At 41.6% G+C, this 27,315-nt stretch overlaps 1 protein-coding gene across 2 annotated transcripts in view; it reads left to right on the top strand.

Moving 5' to 3' along the window:
* Nucleotides 1-620: 620 nt before the first annotated feature.
* The window catches only part of LOC311236229 (receptor activity-modifying protein 1), an 84,543-nt gene continuing 57,848 nt past the window's right edge, over nt 621-27,315 (top strand). For both annotated transcript variants that reach the window (XM_084323878.1, XM_084323879.1), the window contains exons 1-4: nt 621-744; nt 10,178-10,300; nt 10,485-10,577; nt 17,380-17,533. In XM_084323878.1, coding sequence (XP_084180004.1) covers nt 708-744; nt 10,178-10,300; nt 10,485-10,577; nt 17,380-17,533 — 407 coding nt within the window. In that variant the 5' untranslated portion in view covers nt 621-707. The remainder of the gene's footprint in view (nt 745-10,177; nt 10,301-10,484; nt 10,578-17,379; nt 17,534-27,315) is intronic.

Raw genomic sequence — 27,315 nt, 5'->3', positions numbered from 1 at the left:
CTTACAGTTTACATTTAGTCTGCAAACCTGTGTCTACTGTATACTACCTCAAAGAAGTAACTGTAGCTGCAGGGTTCAGATACATTTAGTGGAGTTGACAGTAATATATTTCCCTTGAAATGCAGTAGAGTAAAAGTATTACTGTAACTTCCTTTAAGGAAGTAACTCAAAACTTAAGTGCAGTAGTTGACTTTACTTCCCAGCCTTGCTGTCATCATGCGCGGGCAACTCAAAGTTTATACAAGCTTCAAATAGGTCTCTCTCTCTCTCAAACTAAGTCTTGATTAGCATCTGTTATCCCTCCCTCATCCGTTCCTCCTCTTCTCTGACCCAATCTATTTATCATGCCATAACATCAACATCACAAGAACACACATAAATTCCCCACCCCTACACACCCCTGTGTGTGTGTGTGTGTGTGTGTGTGTGTGTGTGTGTGTGTGTGTGTGTGTGTGTGTGTGCGTGTGCGTGTGCGTGTGCGTGTGCGTGTGCGTGTGTGTGTGTGTGTGTGTGTGTGTGTGTGTGTGTGTGTGCGCGTGTGTGTAGGTGTGTGTGTGTGTCAGAGGCTCCAGGAAAAACAGGGTTGGACCAGTTCCATATCAACACTCCCCTCCCAGAGTTTGTGGAGACAAGCGTTCACACTCACACCTCAGGTCACTCGTTGGGCCCTGAAGGTTACGACCGTCCACTTCTCATCGCTACCTACCATGCTATCCTACTTCTTCCTCCCAGCGCTCCTCTCAGGTACGTACTGTACTATCATTTCATATGGTCTGTGTCTTTAGCATCGTTTGAAGTTTTAAGTGCAAGGCTGTTTTAAGTAAGAACAATCTTGTCGTCACTGTAATGTATTTGACCTGAGTTTTGTATGTACTTAATGTATTGTCAATGTACAATGTATTGTTGTAAAATGTATTGTCTATATGCTAATTCTATGTCGATTTTATTGTATTTTCTGCTTTAAAGCACTTTGGGCTGCAATTCTTGTATGAAAGGTGCTATACAAATAATGTTTATTATTATTATTATTATTATTATTATTTTATTATTATTATTATTATTATTATTATTATTATTATTATTATTATTATTATTATTATTATTATTATTATTATTATTATTATTATTATTATTATTATTATTATTATTATTATTATTATTATTATTATTATTATTTTTTTTTTTTTTTTGATCCACTTTTTCTCCCATTTTCTATATTTTCTCCCATCCCAATTTTCGTATCATCCAATTCAACCCTCCCCTGTCACGAACGCTGTTTCTTGCCTCCCACAAGCCGACTGCAATGTGGACTAAGTCATACATAGCACAAGTCCCCTCCGGTACTTGAGGTAACAGCAGTCGCATCTTTTCACCTGCGCAGCTCGATCTCTCAGTGTCGAGGAGTAACGCGTGGGAGGCTCACGCTGCCCCCGACACTTCCTGATTCTACTGCGCAGGCGCACCAACCGACTTGTAGGAGTCGCTTGTTCACAACGCCCGATCCCCACCCTTCAGTTTCCCTCCCCGTAATACGGCCAATGTGTATTACTGCGGACGACCAGCTAAACTGAAAACAATGTGGAGAGCTGGATTCGAACACGCGAATCCTAGCGTCTCCACACTGGTGGCGAGTGCCTTGCCCACTACACCACCTAGCCGCCCTTATTATTATTATTATTATTATTGAGTAATTCCATTCAAAGGCCCCTGATCAGGACAGAACAACAACACCAATGATAAAAAGGGGGAGATAGCAGGTCAACAGTAGATGATCTTTAGGGGGAGATAGCAGGTCAACAGTAGATGATCTGGTAGCACTTTATAATAACACCCTGTTATAATACATTTATAAGGTATTTGTAGATAATGAACTTTATATACATTCATAAATGATTATTAAATCATTTATAACTATATTTGTATAACATTTACAGAGTATTTATAATGCATTAGTGGATAATGAACTAATCATGAACAAACCATTTATATACATTCATAAATGATTATTAAATCATTTATAACTATATTTGTATAACATTTACAGATTAGTTCTACATTATTTATAACTCATTATCAACATTGTTTGTACTTGATTTGTTCATCATTAAATAATGTTGTTTAATGTGTAGTAACACATTTGTAGATGCTTTGAAAAATGGATATGAAAAAACGACTATACTGTATCTCCATTTATTTTTCATGTTCAACAAATGATTTGTTAAGACATTCATAAAACATTTATAAATCATTTGCAGATGCTATTGTGTGCCCTAATCTGAAGTGAAGCCTATTCATCATTAATAAATGTCTAATACAGTTAATTATTTGTTTACTTTTTCATCACATGTTACAAATGTTGTAGACAGCTTTCGGATACACCCTTCTTTGTGACATCAAACAGTGACAGAATTAGGACTAAAGATAAATGCAATTTTATTAACATATAAAATACATGTGCATGACATATAGTGTAACATGGGGGGCACTAGGACCCAGGAGTACCCTGGCCAGGTAGAGTATCTAGAGAGGAAGTATCACACGAGTGAGACTTGACTTCACGTGTGTTGCCGTCTGTTTGAATGGAAGCACGATACATGCAGAACCAAGTTATCCGTGCTGCTCCTGCCCCACGCTTTTAATAAGGTATGAGCAGGTTAAACACCTTTTTTGTTGGTAAATCTATTCCATCATTTCCGACCTACAAACAACTCTTATATGTTGTGTAGACGTACTTGATGTGGTGGGCCCTAATGTTACATTTGTTCCTAATGTGTGCTCAGTGCTCAGTATATTGCGGTATGTGATGAACACGAGGGTAATAATTATTTGTATTTTCAGACTGTATAGGCGCCGATACAGCCTGAAAATACAAATAATTATTACTCTTGTGTGTCGTGTCATCATCACATGATACCGCAATATACTGAGCACTGAGCACACATTAGGAACAAATGTAACGTTAGCGCCCACCACATCAAGTACGTCTACACAACATATAAGAGTTGTTTGTAGGTCGGAAATGATGGAATAGATTTACCAACAAAAAAGGTGTTTAACCTGCTCATACCTTATTAAAAGCGTGGGGCAGGAGCAGCACGGATAACTTGGTTCTGCATGTATCGTGCTTCCATTCAAACAGACGGCAACACACGTGAAGTCAAGTCTCACTCGCGTGAGACTTCCTCTCTAGATACTCTACCTGGCCAGGGTACTCCTGGGTCCTAGTGCCCCCCCACGTTACACTATATGTCATGCACATGTATTTTATATGTTAATAAAATACATTTATCTTTAGTCCTAATTCTGTCACTGTTTGATGTCACAAAGAAGGGTGTATCCAAAAGCTGTCTACAACATTTGTAACAGGTGATGAAAAAGTAAACAAATAATTAACTGTATTAGACATTTGTTAATGATGAATAGGCTTCACTTTAGATTAGGGCACACAATAGCATCTGCAAATGATTTATAGATGTTTTATGAATGTCTTAACAAATCATTTGTTGAACATGAACAAATAAATGGAGGTACAGTATAGTAGTTTTTTCATATCCATTTTTCAAAGCATCTACAAATGTGTTATTACACATTTAACAACATTATTTAATGATGAACAAATCAAGTACAAACAATGTTGATAATGAGTTATAAATAATGTAGAACTAATTTGTAAATGTTATACAAATATAGTTATAAATGATTTAATAATAATTTACGAATGTGCATGTGTGCATATCGGTGTGTGGAGTGAAGTTGTGGAATAATTTACCCGAATACATCAAACTGAGTAAACATGTGGCACAATTTAAAAAGCAGCTAAAAAAATACACATTGGAAAAATACAGAAATGAGTATTGAGGATAAACAAAGTTATGTTATATTGTGTATGTAGTGCTGTACTATATTCACTGCTGTCAAGTGAATCAAGTTTTTTTTTCTTGTAATCTTTTAATATAAGTAAAAGTATATTCTATAGTGTAATACACTAAATTAGGTTATATCTAGTAAAATTAATGGAAGAACAAATATAAATGTAAGGGGGTAGGGATCAATACGCTTAGCTTCCCTCTACTCCTTTTTTGGACATGTCTGCTAACCAAACACATTGCTCTTGACCTTTTGTTTATAATTCCTTATTTTTTTCTTTTTTTAATGTTTTTCTTTTAATGTTTTTTTAATTTGTTGTTATGATTGTTTGGTTCGACGGAACAAGATATCGTGAGTTGTTTGGAGAAATATGGAGAATAACATGTCCAAAAATAAACTTTTTCATTCATTCATTCATTCATTCATTCATTCATTCATTCATTCATTCATTCATTCATTCATTCATTCATTCATTATATAAATGATTTGTTCATGATTAGTTCATTATCTACAAATACCTTATAAATGTATTATAACAGGGTGTTATTATAAAGTGCTACCGATGATCTTTAGGGGGAGATAGCAGGTCAACAATAGATGCCACATAGAAGTGGTGACATCATCTGAAAGCTGGGAACCTGAAGATTAATGTGAGATGCAGCTCAGCGCTGTGTGTCAGGTCTTTCTAGTCATACATCTGTAATAAACATTGTGTTTTGGTCAATTCAAATTGTATAAGGGCATTATAATCGAAGTGTATGATGGCCATTCCCATGCTCAATTATGTGTCATAGGTTGTTGCATGATGTGTTACCCAGATTTGGTGCAAAATGTAAAAATGTTTGCCCACTTGAAGATTGATAAACATGGTCAAATATCCCCCCAAAAGACCACATTAAGACACCAAGACCTTGAGGAACAGAACATACATGCTGTGATTTGGTATCAAAAACCTTTGACTTTTAGAGATTCCAGTAAAAAAAAATCAATGATGATGAAAATGATGAAGTTCAAGCCGCCACCAGGGTCAGAATGAATGGACCAGCAACCACATTAACAGAACCTTTAGAGGTTCATGCATTGAGGAATGAATGCTGCCAAGCAACAAAATACAGGGAACAGAGTTTGGATTTGGATAAAGTTTGATAAAGTATCTCATATTTCTTTAGTATTGAATGCATAACGTGTCAGTGAAAGAGAAAAACTGGATCCACATCTTTGAAACTAGAGATGTTTCTGTTTGGCTGTGGTGTTCTTACCCTCCCACAAAACCTTTACTGTACAAAGCTGCATCTTCTAAGCATTTTTTGTCGGTTCACTTTGGCAATTTCTTTTTTATTTGTGTCGAGATTAGAAACACATTTCGAGCAATTGTAACTCGAACAGCGACCTCTAGGCAAAAGAGCCCTGCTTGGTATTGCACTTTGTTTCCATCTTTTGTTTTGGTCTGATGTGTGTGGGTTAGAGTTTAGTACCTTTATTATAGTGTGAATCTCTCCAGACCTCTCTTGGAGTGTGGCCAACAATAACCCACCCCCCATCCCCACTCAACCCTAACCCACACATCAAACCAAAACCAAGAAAAAATATAAACAAAGTGCAATATCTCTTGCCTAGAGGTTGCTGTTTGGTAATATTACCGTTTCTACCTTTGAGTAAAATATTTGTGTACCTGTGGTGGGGTGCGCCCCCCTTGGGGGCCTTGGCAAACTACAGGGGGAGATGAGATGGAGGGAGAAAAAAGAGGTTGTTCCCTCATATAGTTCTATGGTTGTTCCCTCATATAGTTATATGGTTGTTCCTATCAGTCTAGTCACTAGTGGACTGCTGGCACAGTGCTAACACAGTTTGAAGAGAGGTCTGGCTATGCAAGACTACCAGTGGAATAAATATCAGAGTGAAACTAAATGTATTCAGATTTAAATACAACGTATGAGAACTGTGAACACTGTTGCTCGTTTGTTGTCACACATATCACCTGTGGTAGCGAGCTAGCTACCAACCAGGGAGAGAAAAAAATCTGAAAACAAAATGGAAACGTTTTTGACAGTCGGAGCTGAAAGAACAAGCCTTCCAGGTAATGCTAACATCGCTCACGTTACAGTATGACGAGGCACACCTCTCCCTATAGGCTTCACAAACAAAGTTTAATGTTATATTTTTTAATACTTTTAGTTTATATATACAGTATATATAAACTAAATGTGTTAGTTTTAGTTTTAGTTAGTTTTATTTTAGTTAGTTTTATATATATATATATTGGGAGGGTGCCAATGTTTCCAATTAGCCAAGGGGGGCCTGACTGAAAAGGTCTGGGAACCACTGTGCTGATACATTGTGACGCCACTGTCCTACCATTACATATGACAATGCGATTACACTGATGAGTGGACGTACTCTAAAACACGTCTATATGCCCAAGTGCACTATCATTGAGGGATGGGAGTTCTGTCATTTCTCTTGGCATTTCCTGTGGAAGTTTGCTGGAGAGTTTTGCCACTGAGTGGCCATTGTCTTCACAGTGTGGGGATGCTGTTGGATCACAATGGTGGACAGCAGCCAGAAACGGTGGGTTTTTACCAACAGAAACCGTGCCACAGGTAGAGAGAACTGGCGCTGCTGTGATGGCTGCCTTTCTGATCGCTCCGACGAGACTGTGCTTTATTTTGTTAATTTTTATAGTATTAGGAGTTTTATTTGCACCAACTGTTGGTGCATTATATGTGTATGACCGTCAGTCAATCATTGACATTGGATTAAGAAAAACTTACCGTTTGGATTGCTCTCTGGATCGGATCGCTGAACAGCAGAAATGGCCCACCGAGATCCTTTGTTATGCCGGCCACGGACAAGAAAAAAAGCTGCCGCGAAGACGAGGAAAGAGAGCCGGGGTCCGGAACAGACTGAGGTCCAAACGACACAGAACCACATTGCCCAGCATATTGTTGGCCAATGTGCAATCGATAGGAAACAAATTGGACGACATCAGAGCAAGGATCCAATTCCAGAGGGACATTCGGGATTGTAACGTCCTCTGTTTCACAGAAACTTGGCTGAGTCCAGATGTCCCGAATCATGCAATAGAACCGGCAGAACACTTCTTCGTTCTACGAAAAGACCGGACGGCATTAGAGTCACTAAAGAAGAAAGGAGGCGGCATCGCCTTCATGATAAACAAGGAGTGGTGCGATTTAGGCAACACAAAGGAAATGTCTAACCACTGTTCCCCAGACCTGGAGTTTATCACGATAAAATGTCGACCCTTCTTCCTCCCAAGAGAGTTAACGTCCATCATCCTCATCGGAGTGTACATTCCACCACACGCGAACACTGAGGTCGCACTTTCAAAACTTCACGACGAGGTAAACAAACTCCAGGCAGCTAACGTTGACGCGGCCATTTTGGTCTTGGGGGATTTCAACAGCGCGCGTCTTAAAAAGGTGCTGCCGAATTTCTATCAGCATGTGACCTGTCCCACCAGAGGCGAGAACATATTAGACCATGTATACTCGCAATTTAAGAATGGGTACAAGTCACAGGCTCTTAGTCCATTCGGTAAAAGCGATCACGCTGCAATTTTTCTTTTGCCTAAGTACAAACAGTGTCTCAAGCGAACGCCGGTGGTCTCGCGAGAGGTTAAACGTTGGACCGTGACGTCAGTAGAGTCACTCCAAGCAGTGCTGGGAAGCACAGAATGGAGTGTACTCCGTGATAACACAGCCAATATTAACGAATACACCGAAACGGTGATTGACTATGTCTGTACTCAGGTAGAAGTAATAATCCCCACCACCAAAATTAATATCTACCCAAACCAAAAGCCCTGGGTAGACAAATCCGTCCGTGAGGCTCTGAAAGTGCGCACATCAGCATACAACACCGGGCTGGTGACAGGCAACATGGAAGAACACAAGATGGCAAGATACAACGTCAGGAGAGCAGTAATAGAGGCAAAACGGCGTTACAGGGATAAAGTTGAACTTCAGTTTGAACAGGCTGACTCTAGAGGCATGTGGCAGGGCCTCAGAACAATGACAGACTACAAAGGAACCCCCCTCAAACTGAACAGTGACATCTCCTTAGCAAATGATCTCAACTCCTTCTATGCGAGGTTTGAGGCTGTGAATAACAACACCAGCCTACAAACCACGGCAATGGAGGGGGGGGGGTCTGCTGATGGAGACTCAGTGTTCAGGGTAACAGAGCATGAGGTGAGACGGATCTTTAAAAAAGTGGATATCAGGAAGGCAGCAGGACCGGACGGCATCCCCGGCCGCGTCCTAAAAGTCTGTGCCGACCAACTGGCCCCGGTATTCACTGACATCTTCAACCTGTCCTTGGAACAGGCCGTCATCCCCACCTGTCTGAAGAAGTCCACCATCATCCCTGTACCCAAAAAATCTACGCCCGCTTGCCTCAACGACTACCGCCCTGTAGCCCTCACCTCCATAGCCATGAAGTGCTTTGAGAAGCTAGTGAAGGGCTACATCTGTTCCTCCCTCCCCATCAACCTGGACCCTCTGCAATTCGCATATCGCCCCAACAGGTCCACGGAGGACGCCATAGCCCATGTGCTGCACACAGCAGCATCACATCTGGACAAGAGGAAGGGGAACTATGTGAGAATGCTGTTCATCGACTACAGCTCAGCATTCAATACCATAGTCCCCTCCAAACTCATAGCCAAGCTCAGGGACCTGGGCTTGAACTATGACCTGTGCCAGTGGGTCCTGGACTTCCTGACGGGCAGACCCCAGGTGGTAAGAGCCGGCAACTGCACCTCCTCATCCATCACGCTCAACATAGGGGCCCCCCAGGGCTGTGTTCTGAGCCCCCTCCTCTACTCCCTGTACACACATGACTGCGTAGCACAGCGGAACAACAACACCATCATCAAATTTGCTGATGACACAGTAGTGGTGGGCCTGATCTCTGCCAACGACGAAAGGGCCTACCTGGAAGAGGTAGAGAACCTGTCACAGTGGTGTCAGGAGAACTGCCTCTCCCTGAACGTCAGCAAAACAAAAGAGATGATTGTGGACTTCAGGAGGTCGGGGGTCAAGGACTACAGCCCCCTCAGCATCGACGGGGCACCAGTTGAGAGAGTGAACAGTTTCAAGTACCTCGGAGCCCACATATCCGAGGACTTGACATGGACCACACACATTGACAGTGTTGTGAAGAAGGCACGACAACGCCTCTACTTCCTCAGGCGCCTAAGGAAGTTCCAAGTCAGTCAGAAGATCCTTAGGAACTTCTACTCATGTACAATAGAGAGCATCCTGACCGGCAACATCACCTCCTGGTTTGGGAATAGCACTGCACAAGACCGTAGCAGACTACAAAGAGTGACACGTTCAGCCGAACGCACAATTAGAGGGGGGCTTCCCACCCTCCAGAACATTTACAACAAGCGGTGCAAGGGGAAGGCTAAGAGAATTATTAAGGACTCGAGCCACCCGAACAACTGCCTCTTTGAACTGCTGCCGTCAGGCAAGCGATACCGGAGTCTTATGGCGAGCACAGAAAGACTCAGAAGGAGCTTCTATCCCCAGGCCATCAGGCTGCTAAACGAACAATAATCGCTAAACGAACAATAATCACTATGCAACAACCATCAAATGCACACAGCACACACACCCACACGCACACACACACTCACTCAAACAAACAACACACTGCAGCACCCACTCTCCACACTTTAGATCACACAAACACACTTACACTTTATATTTATTGATAAAGGATTTGCACTACAACTCGTACACCTACTGTGAATTGTACCTAAACTGCACCTTGTCCATTTATGCCTTGCACTATATAGTATTGTATATTAGTACACTGCACAGTATTGTATATTGTATGGTAACTACGTCTACGAACATTGTACATATGTCTAAAACTGAACACTGTGACCTCTTTTTTTTCTTCTAATTTTTACTATGTTTTTATTTCATACTTATCTTGTCATGCACAGTCTCTGGAGCGCAACAGTAAGAAGCATTTTGTACAAAAGTATTCTGTACTTCTGTATGACAACTATTAAAGAAACTTGAAACTTGAACTTGAGACGCTCGGCCTCGGCCTCGGGCCACAGAACCATGTGTGTGTGTGTGTGTGTGTGTGTGTGTGTGTGTGTGTGTGTGTGTGTGTGTGTGTGTGTGTGTGTGTGTGTGTGTGTGTGTGTGTGTGTGTGTGTGTGTGTGTGTGTGTGTGTGTGTGTGTGTGTGTGTGTGTGTGTGTGTGATGTTCTCAAGATGTTCAATGGGAAATGTGTTTTGTGTTTTGTGGATTGCATTTGTGTTTGCAGGTATTGTGGGGTTGCAGACAGACAACTCGTCGACCAGCGCAGATAAAGATGAGGTGAGAAGAGTGGAGAGGCCGGTGTTGCTGCTCAGCAACCAAACACTCAATCTAACCACAGAGGATGATGGTGAGATGGGTTCTTTTGTGTTCAGCAATACCTACTTTAACTATATTAGTAGGAGTCATAGTGCCATGCCATCTGCGTATCGCCGTATCCTCTCATTCAACATGCCAAATAAATGCTCAGGTGATTCTATATTGTTTCATTCTTTTGTATTCTTTTCTTGTTCTCTTTCCCCATGCATTTGTAGGTGTTATGAAACCTGCCAATGTGAGCAAACTGGAGGAACTAGAACTTGAGCTGGAAAGAACAGGCACTTTCAATGTAACGATGGAGGATGATGGTAAATGTTCTTTCTTTCTTTTCTTTCTTTCTTTCTTTCTTTCTTTCTTTCTTTCTTTCTTTCTTTCTTTCTTTCTTTCTTTCTTTCTTTCTTTCTTTCTTTCTTTCTTTCTTTCTTTCTTTCTTTCTTTCTTTCTTTCTTTCTTTCTTTCTTTCTTTCTTAATTTTAGGAATAATTAATAAGTAAATCTGCATGCTACTGCATGATAAAACTGTGTTTATTTGTTGAGCTTTTGGTCTTTAGACCGTCAGCGCCCACAAATCACTGACCACTAAGAGTCTCAGTGAGCTATACGCATGTGAAACCAATCAATACTGTTTTAAAGGGGAACTATCTTATAAATGGCCTTTTTGAGTGTTTAGCATTGTTTCCTAGCTATGTGAACTTATATTAATATGATCTATGTCTCAAAATTCACATATTGGCGCATTCTTCCAATTCTCCTCTCACAATATTCACCCTCACTGAACTGAGTGATTTGAAAATGTGCGCGATATGTGATGTCAGAAAGACACCGCTGCATGTTAATGTTCAGGCGGCGCCGGCACGGCGCAGTGGTTTAGGAGCCCAGGCTCAAAACGGCTCGAGATCTTGAGGTAGAAAAATGCTGTTTTAAATTTAAATTGGTATTATTATTAATTGTAGCTGGTAATTGTAGCTTTAAGCAACACATAAGTGAACAAAGCGTGTGCTCAGGGGCCAGGGCCCCCAGGATCACCAGAGGGCCACCAAGAGCACTTGAAATGTCCCACAAGAGAGCTTGAAATGTTTTTTGTTAATGTTGTTTTTTTGTGATTATATTATGTCAATGATAATCATAAAAAAATACAATATTAACTCATTCAGCGCCAGTCACGATGATAGTCGGGTTAACTCGCCATCGTTTGAGCGCCAGACCCAAGTATAGTCGGGTTTTAATCGTTATTTCTTTTATTAGCGATATCCATTAATTTTCATCCATCCAGCCATGATGTTATCGTTGGGAATGGGTCTGAGCTCAAATACCGCCGCCTACGCCTTCCAGTTGGTATTGCACCCCATTGGGAATGGTCTAGTTTCTTTTCTGGGATGATCCAAGCCGTGCAGGCGGGGTTTAAATACTCAGGCGAGATAGTCGGGTTAACTCGCCATCGTTTGAGTGCCAGACCCGAGTATAGTCTGGTTTTAATTGTTATTTCTTTTATTAGCGATATCCATTCATTTTCATCCATCCAGCCTGATGTTATCGTTGGGAATGGGTCTGAGCTCGCAAAAGGGCAAATACCGCCGCCACGCCTTCCAGTTGGTATTGCACCCCATTGGGAATGGTCTAGTTTCTTTTCTGGGACAATCCAAGCCGTGGGGGCGGGGTTTAAATACTCAGGTGAGGTAACCTGTTTCATACATACATCTGCGAGGCTGCCCCCCCCCCCCCCCCCTCAATATGCAATGCTGTTGAACGTGGCATGGACATCCACGCCCAGTACTTCAAATGGCGATGAGATAATTGGATTATTTCTTTTGCATTACATCAGATACAAGGTAAGAACACTATATATAAATGTGATCGTTGATCTGATATGTCTTTCTACCACGATCGCGGCTGTGTGTGTGTGGCTGTGTGCCGTTGAGTTTGAGGAGGCTGCGGCGGAGCCAATGCTCTTTTCATGTATGCACGAGGAAGGATAATAATGATAATCTAGCGTTGATTTCAGGAAGATACGATAATCAGGCGAAAAATTACAAGGTGTTTAGTGTATTCCACTAAAATGCTATTATCCGTGTTTGTCTGGAATTACTCAGAGGCACCCAAAGTTATACTCATATTCAAAAGGCTATAAAACGGAAATGTACAGATGAAAAAACAATTCGTTTTGTACATGTTGACTGGATGCAACTAACTGATAATCGACGGGTGTATTAGACCCATAGCTATACTTTAAGATATATTTTGAGTCCCCCCATTGACTTACAGCGGTGGCGCACTAGCGCCATCTCGTGGATTAAGGGGTGGCGTTAAGGTGCTATAGATAATTTTGTAATCATTTAAGATTTATATTTGTCTGTGTGCCTTGTTTAGCTTGTATTCTGTTTTTATTTATTATAATTTTTTGTCTAATAATAATAAAAAAGTATTAGCTAGCCAGCCTGTTAACACTTTCGGCGCCAGCCCCGAGATATCTCGGATTAACTCGCCATGCGTTGGGCGCCAGACCCGAGATATCTCGGGTTTTGGTCGTTTTTTCTTTTATACAATATTTGTATTCATTATTCATCCACGGACCTCTGTGTTACCATAGGAAATTATTCTGAGATCGCCAAAGTGCAATACTGGCCGCATCCTGCTAGGTGGCAGTATCGCCCACCCTTTGAAACCTTATATCTCACCGTGTGTTACACTTAAACCCCTCCGGGCGCTGAATTTAGACGGAGCCAAGTAAATCGCTTCATCCGACCACTTCATCCGACCACTTCCAATACTGGAAAACCCCCGATCAAAGGTAAGGACTATCTGACATCAATTCCAGCTTGATCGTACAATGTTTTCATATCGATCCAGCTGATCAGCGTGTGTAGTGTTCAAAACTAATGCCGTTACTGGCCATCAAAGCATAAGAAAACGACAACATAATACCTATTATCTACATTTGATTTGGAAATAGTAGCGTGTCCAGGCAGGAAACGCCAACGCTTATAGCAGAATTCACGTAGCGCCCTAAAACTCAGCTTTTCAGGAATTATCCCGGATCACTCCTAAACTATACAATATTCACCACGGGATAACGAGCGAACGTATACATTAAAAAAAATCTCTTTTTTGCATGTTCGACGGAAGAAAGTCACTGTCAAATGACCATAGTATTGTCTCCATAGCTATAATATAGAATATAGATATAGCTCTCCAAACATAGTGACGCACAGTGAAAATATGCGCGTTAGCTACAAGGATAAGGCTAATGGCTGGCGCCCAATGTGTTAACCCTTTCACTGCCACACTACCAAACGGTTAGCCGTTTTCACTGCGACAACACAGAAGGTTAACCCTTTCACTGCCACGTGACAAAGGGTTAGCCCTTTCACTACCACACTACAGAAGGTTAACCCTTTACTATCAGTGTGATAGTAAAGGGTTAACCATATGTAGTGTGGTAGTGAAATGGTTAAAGGGGAAAAAGTTTATATAAGATAAACTTAAAAGATGAAGTATGAAGTGAATGAAGGGAAGTCGATACTAAAATAAGGTTTCAAATAATTGGAAATGAATAAGCATGGGAATTTAGACGTGGAGTGATTTGTGGACTCGACCACTACATTCCGTGCTTATATCACAAGTTGACAGCCTAGCTGTTCCAGGAGAGGTGCTTTTAGCCAACAGTTAGGCTAGCTGGTCCATATCCGCTTCTATTCATTTCTGCTAAGCTAGGCTAGCTTGCAGTCAGATAGCTTTCTACTGAATGAACAGAGAGGAAATTGGTATCTATCTTCTGCCTGACTCTGGAGAAGACAGTAAGTGAATTCTTAATTTTTTTTTGCATTTGTCGACCCTGGGTAACAGCTGTAACTGAAGTAAATGCTTTTTGCCTTTGTAGGGCAGTAGGCCTATATCCTTTCATCAGGCAAGGCTCAGAACTTGCTGCTGGCTTATTGTAATGCTGATAAATCACATGATCTATGGATAAAAGACAATCTATTTAATTGTATCAACATGTCTTGAGAGTATTGAAGTATTGGCACCGATAAGCAGTATTAACACTTTGAGTGCCAGCAGGGGGCGCACGATTTAGCGCTTGAGTGCCGGCGCTGCAGCCTGTAGTCAATGGGAGGGCGAGCACATTTGCGAACGCATAAACTATATCTTAAATTATGGCTATGTGTCTAATACGCCCGTCGCTTATCAATGACTTGTTTGCAGTCAAGATTGTCGAAACGGATTGTTTTCTAATCAGTACATTTCAGTTTTATACCATTTTGAAAAACATTCGTTTTTGGAAACTTCCAGAAAAAAAGAAAGATTCTGCAGGAATCGCGCTTTAGTGGAATACACAAAACACATTGTCGTTTTTCGGCCTATTTATGAATAGTTTTCAAATAAACGCTAGATTATCGATAGTATATGTGTACTTATGCACGCTAGAGAAGCGGGCTGCAAAATCGATTATCTTATTTCCTGATCAGCACACACACACGCACACACACATATGGGACACGCTGAGATATAGGTGAAAAAAACTCTGATTATCCCAAGACTGGTAAAATAGATTCCTTACCTCTGATCAGATGTTCTCAAAAAATATTATTCCAATTCCTGATCGCCATTCCAAATATCGATCGCGTTTATTGATCCAACGCTGGGTACTGGAAACACATATTCCACGCTGTTCTGTGGCTCGGCAATGAATGGGAACCTCTCCGGTTACATGCCTGACAAGTAAAATGTGGATTCCGGACTCTTTTTTCCCCATCCATTTCATTCAGTCCAATCCAATGGGTGCAATACCATCCGGAGAGACGATAGGGGGCGGTATTTTCCCTGTTCAAGCTCAGATAGATCCCCAATGGTAACGTGAGGCTAGATTGATGAAAAATCGCTAATAAATAAAATAACGATTAAATAACAAGATTTCTCGTCGTTGGCACTCAATGTGTTAATAGTGGTATTTGTATTGATAACATCCTAATGATATCCATCTCTAGCTGTAGAGACTAATTAACTAACTAGCAGGTGCAGTTTTGTTATGTCATGGCTGCCATTGTACTCATTTCTCTCTTGTTTTAAACAATTCTTTCATGGTGACTTGACTTGTGAGCAATGACTTGACTAAAGGCATGTGACAGCGACTTGTGTCTTGCTTAACACTTGAAGGTTAAGACATGAAACTCGCTTGTGACTTGCACATGTGTGACTTAACTCCCACCTCTGGAATCGGAGGTATCAATACTTTTATGATCAATCCACCCATCCCGGTTTCAGCTTAGCCTCCCTTACTTTGATGGAAATCAACTGACTCTGACATCAAGTGGCACCATTTATACCACTGAAAAAAGATAGGTGCAAGTATTGAATATATCAATTATGGACATTTGGTGGGTAAACTTAAAGGTGCTATGGATTTGTATGTAGAGTAATCATAAAAAGAAAATAATAATAATACATCAACAGAGCTTTTAGAAAAGTGTCGAATAAAAGTATTGTTTCCCCCCCCCCAAAAAATATTGATTCATGAATTTAAACATTGACAATTTAAACAACAACGTTCACACGCACAATATACGCTTACCTAGGATTTGACTTGATTCAACAACAAAGCAGACGGGGCAAGCCGAAAACGGTCGAAAGTGTGGTTATTTGAAGTTTGGATTTCTTTTTTCACAACTGAAGTAGGTAGATTAAATTTTTGGAGACTAAAGTACAGAAAAAGGGTACCGTTGGGTACCGGTATCGATTCACAGGTACCGGTACCGTATCGGTTCAAATGTGAACGGTACCCATCCCTACTGAACACACAATTGCAGGGCAAGGGCATTTTTGATCATAAAATGCATAGCCATGTGAAAGCCTTCATGACAAAGTTGCAATTAATTTCAAGGCAACTAGGCAGCAACAATCTCAAATACATGAAAACCCTGAAAGAAGTCAAACCATCAGCTGATCACCGGCACAGATACTCATCCATGTTGGGAGCACTGCATGAGGAATTTTCAGGGCGTTTTCAAGATTTCAAAAAGGTTGAGGATGAAATGCAGCTGGTTTCCTCTCCCTTTACCTGCAGTGTTGATAGTGCACCCACTGATGTTCAGCTTGAACTCATTGACCTGCAGCCTGATTCACTACTGAAAGAGCACTTTAAGTCAGCATCACTGCTAGAGTTCTACTCTGCTCTCAAGGAGGAGAACTTTCCAAACATGAGAAGACATGCTCAGAAGATGTTGGTTCTCTTTGGATCCACCTATATGTGAACAGACATTCTCAGTCATGACGTTTACCAAGTCCAGGTACAGATCCTCTCTCACTGATGAACATCTGGCAGCTGTGCTTCGCATCTCCACCTCAGACATGCAACCTGACTTTGATGGACTTGTTAAAGCTCAACAGAGACTGGATTTATCACACTGAATGAAAAAAAAATAGCTGAAGAACACTAAAATGTGGAAATATAACAAGTGAAATGGGACACTTGATATTTTTTTTCTTTTTTTTGCACAGTTCTGAAAACATTAAATGTTTAATATAGGCATGTAAAGTAAAAAAGGCTACTGGGACACTTTTCTTTACACAGTTCAGTGACATGTCTTGTTTATTTTGGCTATAAGATGATGTGATGTCTTTAGAAAGCTAAGAAAATCCTTGTTTCAATAGTATATGAAACTCAAAATAATAACTTTATTTGTATAGCACTTTTTCATACATGCCCTTTGTTATTAATGTTTCACATTTTGTTTATCATTTTGGAAATAAATTCTATTTGAATAAATGATATTTTTGAAAGCTAACCTCACCTTTTAATTGCCAAATAATAACATACACTCTTACCAGGGGTCAAAACAATGCCATTTACTGCTTTTTATATAGAAATAAAATGTATATTATGCATAATTGAGTTTGGAATTTTGGCCCGGCCCTCCAACATATTTTCAGTTGCTCATTCGGCCGCCCGGGAAAAATAATTGCCCACCCCTGCCCTACATACTTCCCATTTCCCCACATGGAATGCATCTGATTGGATAAATGACATGATGGTGCTCTAGTGCGACATCTAGTGGCTGAATTTGATCTATAGCACCTTTAAAGTGTCTGGGTTTGTCTTTGTTTACTTTTTTTCAGAACATTTCCAGGACCAGGAGCAGATCTATTCCCCACTGCACTGCGATGAGGAGACCATGGAGATGCTAAGTTACCAGCTTTGTGCCTCCAAGTTTTACATGGTGATGATGAATATCAGCACGGAACACAGGTGCGACTTGGACCACATCATCAGGTGAGTCCGGCGTAGGTTTGATTTGAACTTTGGTAGGGACACTAATAGAAACATTCTTTGGTAGGGACAAATCGTGTTTCCATGGCTTTGGGTGCCACAGCTGGGTAGTGTAGAGGTCTAAGCACTAGGTTTGATTGATTGATTGATTGATTGATTGATTGAAAATTGTATTAACAGATTGCAGAATGGGTACAATACAGTACAGCTCAATACAGACAATTGTTAAGGGGATGCAGACCAGAGAAAGACTTTCGTCTTGTTTACATCAGGGTCCCCCATTTTCAATTCATCATAATATGACATACATGACATACAGACAGTACTGCTACATCTATACATTTATGACATACCAGATTTACAAATACAGTACTGTTTGTGATACAAAAAGAGTAAAAAAAAAAAAAGAGAGTATATACATTTGACGAAGAAACTGTACATTGGAGTAGGTGGGGGGGGGGGTTGGGTAGGTGGGGGGGGGGGGGGGGTGGGTAGGTGGGGTGGGGTGGGGGGGGGGGACTGTACATTGGAGATGGTTTGGGTGGGCTGGGGTGGAGGGGGGATGGGTAGGTGGGATGGGGGTAACTGCACATTGGATTATCGACGCAACCTTACTTGGTTCCAAGAAGAGGGTCTCGTGTATTACTGGGTTAGGACATTTACTGTACATTGGAGGGGGTTGGGTTAGGACATTTACAGGGGCCAGTTTTGAATTGCAGTCTCCCCCGTAGGTGCTCCTTGAGAGTGGTTTTAAAAGTAGTGATTCACATTCCTTTACAGCTGTGGGTAGGGCGTTCCACATTGATGTGGCATAATTGCGAAACGTGTTTATTCCCTTGTTTGAGCCGAATCTGGGTTTAACATGATTTGTGGAGCTCCCTGTTGTGGTTGTGGTATTCACTGACCTTTGGGAAGTATTTTGACATGTACATGGGTACCTTCGTTGTGTGTATCTTATAGACCAGGCCCATTGCAAGTTGCTGTACTCTGTCATCTACTCTAAGCCATCCTAGGTTGTCAAAGTGGGCAGGGGTGAGGTGGATTTTAGGAGTAAGGTCAAGCAGTAGTCTGACCAGTTTGTTTTGTGATGTTTGTAAATTTGTTTTTAGCGCCATTGAGGTGCTTTGGTACCATGAGGTGCAAGCATAGTCGTAGTACCCTTGAATGAGTGCTCCTGCCACAGTCTTCAGGTGTGGCTGGGTAGTGTAGAGGTCTAAACACTGGGTAGTGTAGAGGTCTAAGCACTGTAGAGGTCTAAACACTGGGTAGTGTAGCGGTCTAAACACTGGGTAGTGTAGAGGTCTAAGCACTGGATAGTGTAGAGGCACTGGCGGACTCAGGGGGGGGGGTCAGGGGGGGAGACCGCCCCCCCTGGTGCCCCCACGGTCGAAAAACGCGCGCTTAAGTGCCCTTTTGAGTGAAAGAAATTAGAGGATGTGCCCTATTGGTGCCCCCACGGTTGAAAAGCGTGCGCTAAAGTGCCCTTTTGAGTGAAAGAAATTAGAGGATGTGCCCTATTGGTGCCCCCACGGTCGAAAAACGCACGCTTAAGTGCCCTTTTGAGTGAAAGAAATAAGAGGATGTGCCCTATTGGTGCCCCCACAGTCGAAAAACGCGCGCTAAAGTGCCCTTTTGAGTGAAAGAAATTAGAGGGTGTGCCCTATTGGTGCCCCCACGGTTGAAAAACGCGCGCTTAAGTGCCCTTTTGAGTGAAAGAAATTAGAGGATGTGCCCTATTGGTGCCCCCACAGTCGAAAAACGCGCGCTAAAGTGCCCTTTTGAGTGAAAGAAATTAGAGGGTGTGCCCTATTGGTGCCCCTACGGTTGAAAAACGCGCGCTTAAGTGCCCTTTTGAGTGAAAGAAATTAGAGGATGTGCCCTATTGGTGCCCCCACGGTCGAAAAACGCACGCTTACGTGCCCTTTTGAGTGAAAGAAATGAGAGGATGTGCCCTATTGGTGCCCCCACTGTTGAAAAACGCGCGCTTAAGTGCCCTTTTGAGTGAAAGAAATTAGAGGATGTGCCCTATTGGTGCCCCCACGGTTGAAAAACGTGCGCTAAAGTGCCCTTTTGAGTGAAAGAAATTAGACGATGTGCCCTATTGGTGCCCCCACGGTTGAAAAACGCGCACTTAAGTGCCCTTTTGAGTGAAAGAAATTAGAGGATGTGCCCTATTGGTGCCCCCACGGTTGAAAAAGGCGCGCTAAAGTGCCCTTTTAAGTGGCGAAAAATTAGAAGGTGTGCCCTATTGGTGCTCTTCCAATGGTCTAAACTTGACCATGTGCCCCACGGTTAAATAATATCACGCAAAAGTGCCCTTTTGAGTGAAAGAAATTAGAGGACGTGCCCTATTGGTGCCCCTCTAATGGTTAAACGTGACCATGTGCCCCCACAGTTGAAAACATCGCGCTAAAATGCCCTTTTTGAGTGTTGAAAATGAGAGGACGTGCCCATTGGTGCCCTTCCAATGGTTAAACGTGAACATTTATGCTAAATATGGGGTATGCTTGGGGATAACTATATATAAAACGTTATACACTGTTATCTTCATTTTAAGGGTAAATTGGTTTTGCGGCTCCAGATACATTTTAGTTTGTGGGGGGGGGGTCTTATTTGATAGCAAAGGTTGCTGACCCCTGCCCTAGAGCATGGCCCAGGGAGTGCTTAGTGCGGGGTTTTTTGTTTCACTTCAGGTGCATAAACAAATAAACAAACTTGAAACTTGCATCTGCACCTGCATCTGGGTCTCTGGGCAGAATAGTCAGCCAGGCTGGGGTCAAAGCCAGACACACACACACACGCACGCACACATGCATTAACCTGTTCATTTCTGCAACTAGGGTGGATGGTACTGTAGGGCTGGGCGATTCTTGCTCAAATGTGAATCACGATTTTTCTCTCTAAGAATTGAGATCACGATTCTCTCACACGATTCTTATTTTTTCAATAAAATAATTGATTGCACTCTTTCTTAAACAGACAACATAACATATCAAAGTGCTTGACTTAAACTTAAACATAACATATATGAAAGTGCTGCAAAGCAAAGGCCCTGGCCCAGAAGAGAGTGAGATGGAGAGCTCTGGTGGACGCCCTATGCCCACCAACGGGGTAAAGAGGATTAAGTCAAGTAAGTCATATGAAAGTGCTTGACTTAAACTTAAAAGTCTATTGTAACATACAAAATAACTCAAGTCAGAATCGTCATCATTTAAAAAAGTTAACTTAACTTTTTTTAATCTTTTTTAATAAAAAATATCTTCATAATTTAGAAATGAGATTGCATAGGTCTATGAATCGAGATCGCGATTTTATTTCGATTAATTGCCCAGCCCTAGTGGATGGCGTGACACTTTTATGCCACACGCTTAATAGTGATTTTTGAAAATCAAAGTGAGTCAAATATGTGATACTGAGATACTTTCCTGGCATATACATAAAATATAGCCAACGCTATCCACAAACACACATGAAAAAAAGGCTATTTGCAGAGAATTGCGACAAGGGTGACTGGAGGGTTAAGTTTTGAATGTTCAGATGCCAGATGGCTGTAACCCTGCATCCTACTGCTGTGTCAGGTAGGTAGGTAATACAGCAAGCTTTCTTTGAAGTTGCAAAGATTGAGTTTGTTTTACCAATTATGCATTACTAAATACTAATGTATGTAGGCCTACACTGCAAGTGTTTTTATTGATGGCAGTATGTTTTAGCCTAGGCTAGTGTAGGCTAGCTTTATTACTACTGTAGCTAGCTAACTAAACAGGTATATGCTATAATGCTAACCTGTGTTCTCAATTTAGAAATAAAGTGTACACATTACTTTGCACAAAATATACCCATAGCACTTTAAAGTTCAGTGTGGATTGCTTTTTAAAGTTAATTTAAGAGTGGTAGTAAACTTAAAAGTGGGTTTAGCATTGGCCTATATTCTATGATTACAGAATGCCAAGGAGAGAGAGAAATCGGAAGAATGTTAAAAAGCATCTGAGAAATGCTGCGAGAGGCAGCTTCTCTTTGAAGAATTGGGTCCAAAGCAATAATAGTAAGGGAGGAGATAAGGATACAGGTAGCCTATGTATTTGTAAGTCCTCACTACTATCTACATGTACAAGCTGCTTGTCTCACAGAGCCATAGTTTGGATTATAACTGAGAATCTGGTGCTAACATGGTCAATAATGCTTATTTTGGACAGAAAAATGTGTCTTAAACATTTAAATTGACCAACCATAGACCGTTTTTATTCCAATCAAGGCAAGAAGGCTAGTGGTAGTGCTATATGACATATTATTTTATAATACAACATTGTAGGCTACAGTACAAATATTATATACAGTACAATTATATTACTATTATAAAACTAATATTATTTGCTCCACCTTAGATAAAGACCGGATGAAAGAGAGAATGCAGATAATGCTATGGAGAGAAATGATGGTGACACAACAACAAATAACTTGAATGCTCTCCTGTTGCCATTAAAATATCCCACTGATCCAGCCCATGTTCAGAAGCACAGCATAGACCACCACTCTGATAGATTTGTTGAGTTTTGTTGCGCTATTCTGAAGATAGGGAGGGGGAGGGAGCGAAAGAGAGGGAGAGGAGGAGAGGACAGGAGGAGAGGACAGGATGAGAGAAGGAGAGTAAAGGACAGGAGGAGAGAAGGAGAGGAGAGGACAGGAGGAGAGAAGGAGTGGACAGGAGGAGAGAAGGAGTGGACAGGAGGAGAGAAGGAGTGGACAGGAGGAGAGAAGGAGAGTATAGGAGAGAAGGGGAGTACAGGAGGAGAGTAGGGGAGTATAGGAGGAGAGTAGGGGAGTATAGGAGGATAGAAGGGGAGGAGAGGACAGGAGGAGAGAATGAGAGGAGAGGGGGAGTACAGGAGGAGAGGACATGAGGAGAGAAGGGGAGGAGAGAGAAAGGAAGAAGCTCAACGGCACTCGAATTAACTTTAACTGTTAAACTGTTTTATGAAATAAAAATGTTAAAGGTGTATTGTTCCCTGTGTGTTTTTATCATAGAGGTGTGGTTATACTATTAATCTGGATTGTCTATGTTATTCTAATGTTAATCGGATGAAGACTATTTCATCATACATGACGCATCATAGCTTTTTGCTCACTGATGGGGTCCCATGTTGTGCAGTAGGTGCCCTTTTTTTATTTTCGCCCCTGCCCTTCAAACAGCCTGAGTCCGCCACTGTGTAGAGGTCTAAGCACTGGGTAGTGTAGAGGTCTAAGCACTGGGTAGTGTAGAGGTCTAAGCACTGGTGTGGCTGGGTAGTGTAGAGGTCTAAACACTGAGTAGTGTAGAGGTCTAAACACTGGGTAGTGTAGAGGTCTAAGAACTGGGTAGTGTAGAGGTCTAAGCACTGGTGTGGCTGGGTAGTGTAGAGGTCTAAACACTGGGTAGTGTAGAGGTCTAAGCACTACAGTAGGTGTGGCTGGGTAGTGTAGAGGTCTACACACTGGGCAGTTTAGAAGTCTAAACACTGGGTAGTGTAGAGGAGGTCTAAGCACTAGGTAGTGTAGAGGTCTAAACACTGGGTAGTGGGTAGTGTAGAGGTCTAAGCACTGTTTAGTGTAGAGGTCTAAGCACTGGTGGTAGTGTAGAGGTCTAAACACTGGGTAGTGTAGAGGTCTAAGCACTGGGTAGTGTAGTGGTCTAAGCACTGGTGGTAGTGTAGAGGTCTAAACACTGGGTAGTGTAGAGGTCTAAGCATTGACATGGCTGGGTAGTGTAGAGGTCTAAGCACTGGTGTAGCTGGGTAGTGTAGAGGTCTAAGCACTGAAGCGGCTGGGTAGTGTAGAGGTCTAAGCACTGGTGTGGCTGGGTAGTGTATAGGTCTAAGCGTGGAGGTTAAATGTTAAGGAGTTTCATTTCAATTAAGGGGTTGTAATTTATTTTAAGCATAATAGTCTGTGCACAATTCTACTTAATTTACCTAGTAAGGATATTTTAAGGGATTATTAATGTATAAAATGAGGGGACTCTGTTCCCTAGAGATTAATCTAAAACTCTTCATATTTTACATGTTAAACAGGCATTGTTACATTATATCTTAGTGAAAATCCACTGCCAGTCAGACTTGATGCAAAGTGCATTGGTAGATTGTGGAGGTCAACGCTCATGTTACATGCTGAGCACGTCCCAGCAGTGGCGGACTCAGGCTGTTTAAAGGGCAGGGGCGAAAAGAAAAAAGGGCACCTACTGCACAACATGGGACCCCATCAGTGAGCAAAAAGCTATGATGAGTCATGTATGGTAAAATAGTCTTCATCCTTGATTAAGATTAACATTAGAATAACAAAGACAATCCAGATGAATAGTATAACCACACCTCTATGATAAAAACACACAGGGAACAATCAAATGTTTATTTCAACTCATTGTCATGGTGTTTGAAAAGTAGATTTATCATGGTGTTTGAAAAGTACATTATCATAGTGTTTGAAGGCCTAAACCATTGCTGCAGTGGTACATTTCTCAATGCTAAATATATCAGTGAGGAATATAAATATTTTGGAAACAGCATTTTAATATGGTCTGGGTTGAAAAATAATGAACCTATTCTTTAAAAGCTATTTACAACATATATTTTACAGGATATAAAACAGTTTAACAGTTAAAGTTAATTCGAGTGCCATTGAGCTTCTTCCTTTCTCTCTCCTAACTCTCCTTATCTCCTCCCCTTCTCTCCTCATGTCCTCTCTTTCTCTCCTCCTGTACTCCCCTTCTCTCCTCCTGTCTTCTCCTTCTCTCATCCTGTACTCCCCTTCTCTCCTCCTGTCCTCTCCTTCTCTCCTCATGTCCTCTCCTCTCCTTCTCTCATCCTGTCCTCTCCTTCTCTCCTCTATCTCTCCCTCCCCTATGGAAGCAAATGAGTGACAGAAGTATTTGAATGTTATCAGACGCTGAATTTATAGCATTGAAAAATAATTACTTTGAAAATCATGTATCTGAATTTTTTTGCTCCGAATTTACCTACTGTATGTGAAATAAAAATGCGGTGTTTAAAATTCAATGTAAAAAATTCGAATGCATAATTACGGTGTTCAAAATTCAATGTCAAAAATTCGAATGCATAATTACGGTGTTCAAAATTCGAAAATTGCGATGCAGAATCAATTAATATATTGTACCTGGATACTGGCTGGATCAGTGGGCTATTTTAATGGCAACAGGAGAGCATTCAAGTTATTTGTTGTTGTGTCATTTGATAATTTCTCTCCCTATCATCATTTTCATCCTCGCTTTCTTTAGCATCTCCATGACCGTCTTCATCATAATTTCTCTCCATAGCATCATCTGCATTCTCTCTTTATTCAACTTCTTCATAATTTCTCTCCATAGAGTCATCTGCATTTTCTCTTTCCTCCACTTCTTCATAATTTTCTCTCCATATAATCATCTGCATTTTCTCTTTCCTCCACTTCTTCACCATCTTTCTTCCTGATATCATCATTTCCCTCTTGAGTATCTCCATCTTCATTGTCTGTACTGTCTTTATCTAAGGTGGAGCAAATAATATTTGTTTTATAATCGTAATATAATTGTACTGTATATAATATTCGTACTGTAGCCTACAATGTTATAATTGTATTATAAAATAATATGTCATATATAGCACTACCACTAGCCCTCTTGCCTTGATTGGGATAAAAAGGGTCTATAGTTGGCAATTTAAATGTTTAAAACACATGTTTCTGTCCAAAATAAGCATTATTGACCATGTTAGCACCAGATTCGCAGTTATAATCCAAACTATGGCTCTGTGAGACAAGCTTGTACACGTAGCTAGTAGTGAGGACTTACAAATACATACCTGTATCATCCTTAGTTATCTCCTCCCTTACTATTGTTGCTTTGGACCCAATTTTTCAAAGAGAAGCTGCCTCTCGCAGCATTTTTTTTCAGCTGCTTTTTAATATTCTTCCGATTTCTTTCTCTCCTTGGCATTCTGTAATCATAGAATATAGGCCAATGCTAAACCCACTTTTAAGTTTACTACCACTATTAAGTTAGCTTTAAAAAGCAATTCACACTGAACTTTAAAGTGCTATGGGTATATTTTGTGCAAATTATCCTAAAATAATTTGTACACTTTATTTCTAAATTGAGAACACAGGTTAGCATAGAATCAGCTAAGCAAGGTACCTGTTTAGTACTCTGGCATCTGAACATTCAAGAAGGGATGTGTCTAAAACTGAAAACCTAAATGGATGGAATATTGTAGTGACAGGGCTGCTTAGAGTTGTGCCTCAAGTTCCCAGCATGCTTGGACTTTGTGCCTCAGTTAAACTAACTTACTCTAACCTAACCTAAAGGATACATTGGGGGGGGGGATAGGGACAGTACTGCAGATCGAGAAACATCAAAATGTTAGCTAGATATTAGCCCATCGGTTCCTTGCAAAAACTCAGAGAATATTTGCTAATGGCCATATAATGTGTTTAGAATATAAGCAGGGTTTAACTATTTTGCAACACCCCTACACTGTCTTCATCATGGCACCCACTTTGGGAAAGCCTGCCCTAGTAAGCTGCATCACATTTTATCCACTAACAGAGCAGTCATTAAGACACGTTATTTAATTTTTTTGCTATGTTTTCACCACTCAATAGGGCACTTTAGCATGCTGTTTTTCAACCGTGGGGGCACATGGTCAAGTTTAGACCATTGGAGGGGCACCAATGGGCACATCCTCTAGTTTTTTCACTCAAAGGGGCACTTTTGCGTGATATTTTACAACTGTGGGGGCACATGGTCAAGTTTAACCATTGGAAGGGCACATCCTCTAATTTTCGCCACTCAAAAGGGCAATGTTTTCAACTGTGGGGGCACATGGTCAAGTTTAGACCATTGGAAGGGCACCAATGGGCACATCCTCTAGTTTTTGCCGCTCAAACGGGCACTTTAGGTTTAGCGCAATGTTTTCAACTGTGGGGGCACATGGTCACGTTTAACCATTAGAGGGGCACCAATAGGGCACACCCTCAAATTTTTCGCCCACTCAAAAGGGCACTTTAGCGCACGTTTTTCAACCGTGGGGGCACCAGGGGGGGCCGTCTGCCCCAGCCACCCCCCCTCCTCCCCGAGTCCGCCAGTGCGTCCCAGGCTTTGCACCAGACTGTTCAGGCATTGCACCAGACGGTTCAGGCTTTGCATCAGACGGTTCAGGCTTTGCACCAGACGGTTCAGGCTTTGCACCAGATGGTTCAGGCTTTGCACCAGACTCTTCAGGCTTTGCACCAGACTCTTCAGGCTTTGCACCAGACGGTTCAGGCTTTGCACCAGATGGTTCTGCACCAGACTCTTCAGGCTTTGCACCAGACGGTTCAGGCTTTGCACAAGACGGTTCAGGCTTTGCACCAGATGGTTCAGGCTTTCAGGCTTTGCACCAGACTGTTCAGGCTTTGCACCAGACGGTTCAGGCTTTGCACCAGACGGTTCAGGCTTTGCACCAGACGGCTCAGGTTTTGCACCAGATGGTTCAGGTTTTGCACCAGACGGTTCAGGCTTTGCACCAGATGGTTCAGGCTTTGCGCCAGACGCTTCAGGCTTCGTGCCAGACGCTTCAGGTCTTGTGCCAGATGGGCTTTGCGCCAGACACTTCATGCTTTGCGCCAGATGCTACACTGGCTCTTGTGTGTGTTTTCTCCACCCAGCGTTGGTAAACAGACAATAGTTTTGCCTCCGTCTGAAGCGATGCTGAATTAAGGCCTGTGCTGTTTGAAGGTCGCCTCATGAATCAGGAAATCAATGACTGTCCAGTTCGTTCTCA

Source organism: Notolepis coatsorum (genome assembly GCF_963971535.1).
Source record: "Notolepis coatsorum genome assembly, chromosome: 10".
NCBI classification, from domain to species: Eukaryota; Metazoa; Chordata; class Actinopteri; order Aulopiformes; family Paralepididae; genus Notolepis; species Notolepis coatsorum.
This window is presented reverse-complemented; position numbering and strand designations above follow the sequence as displayed.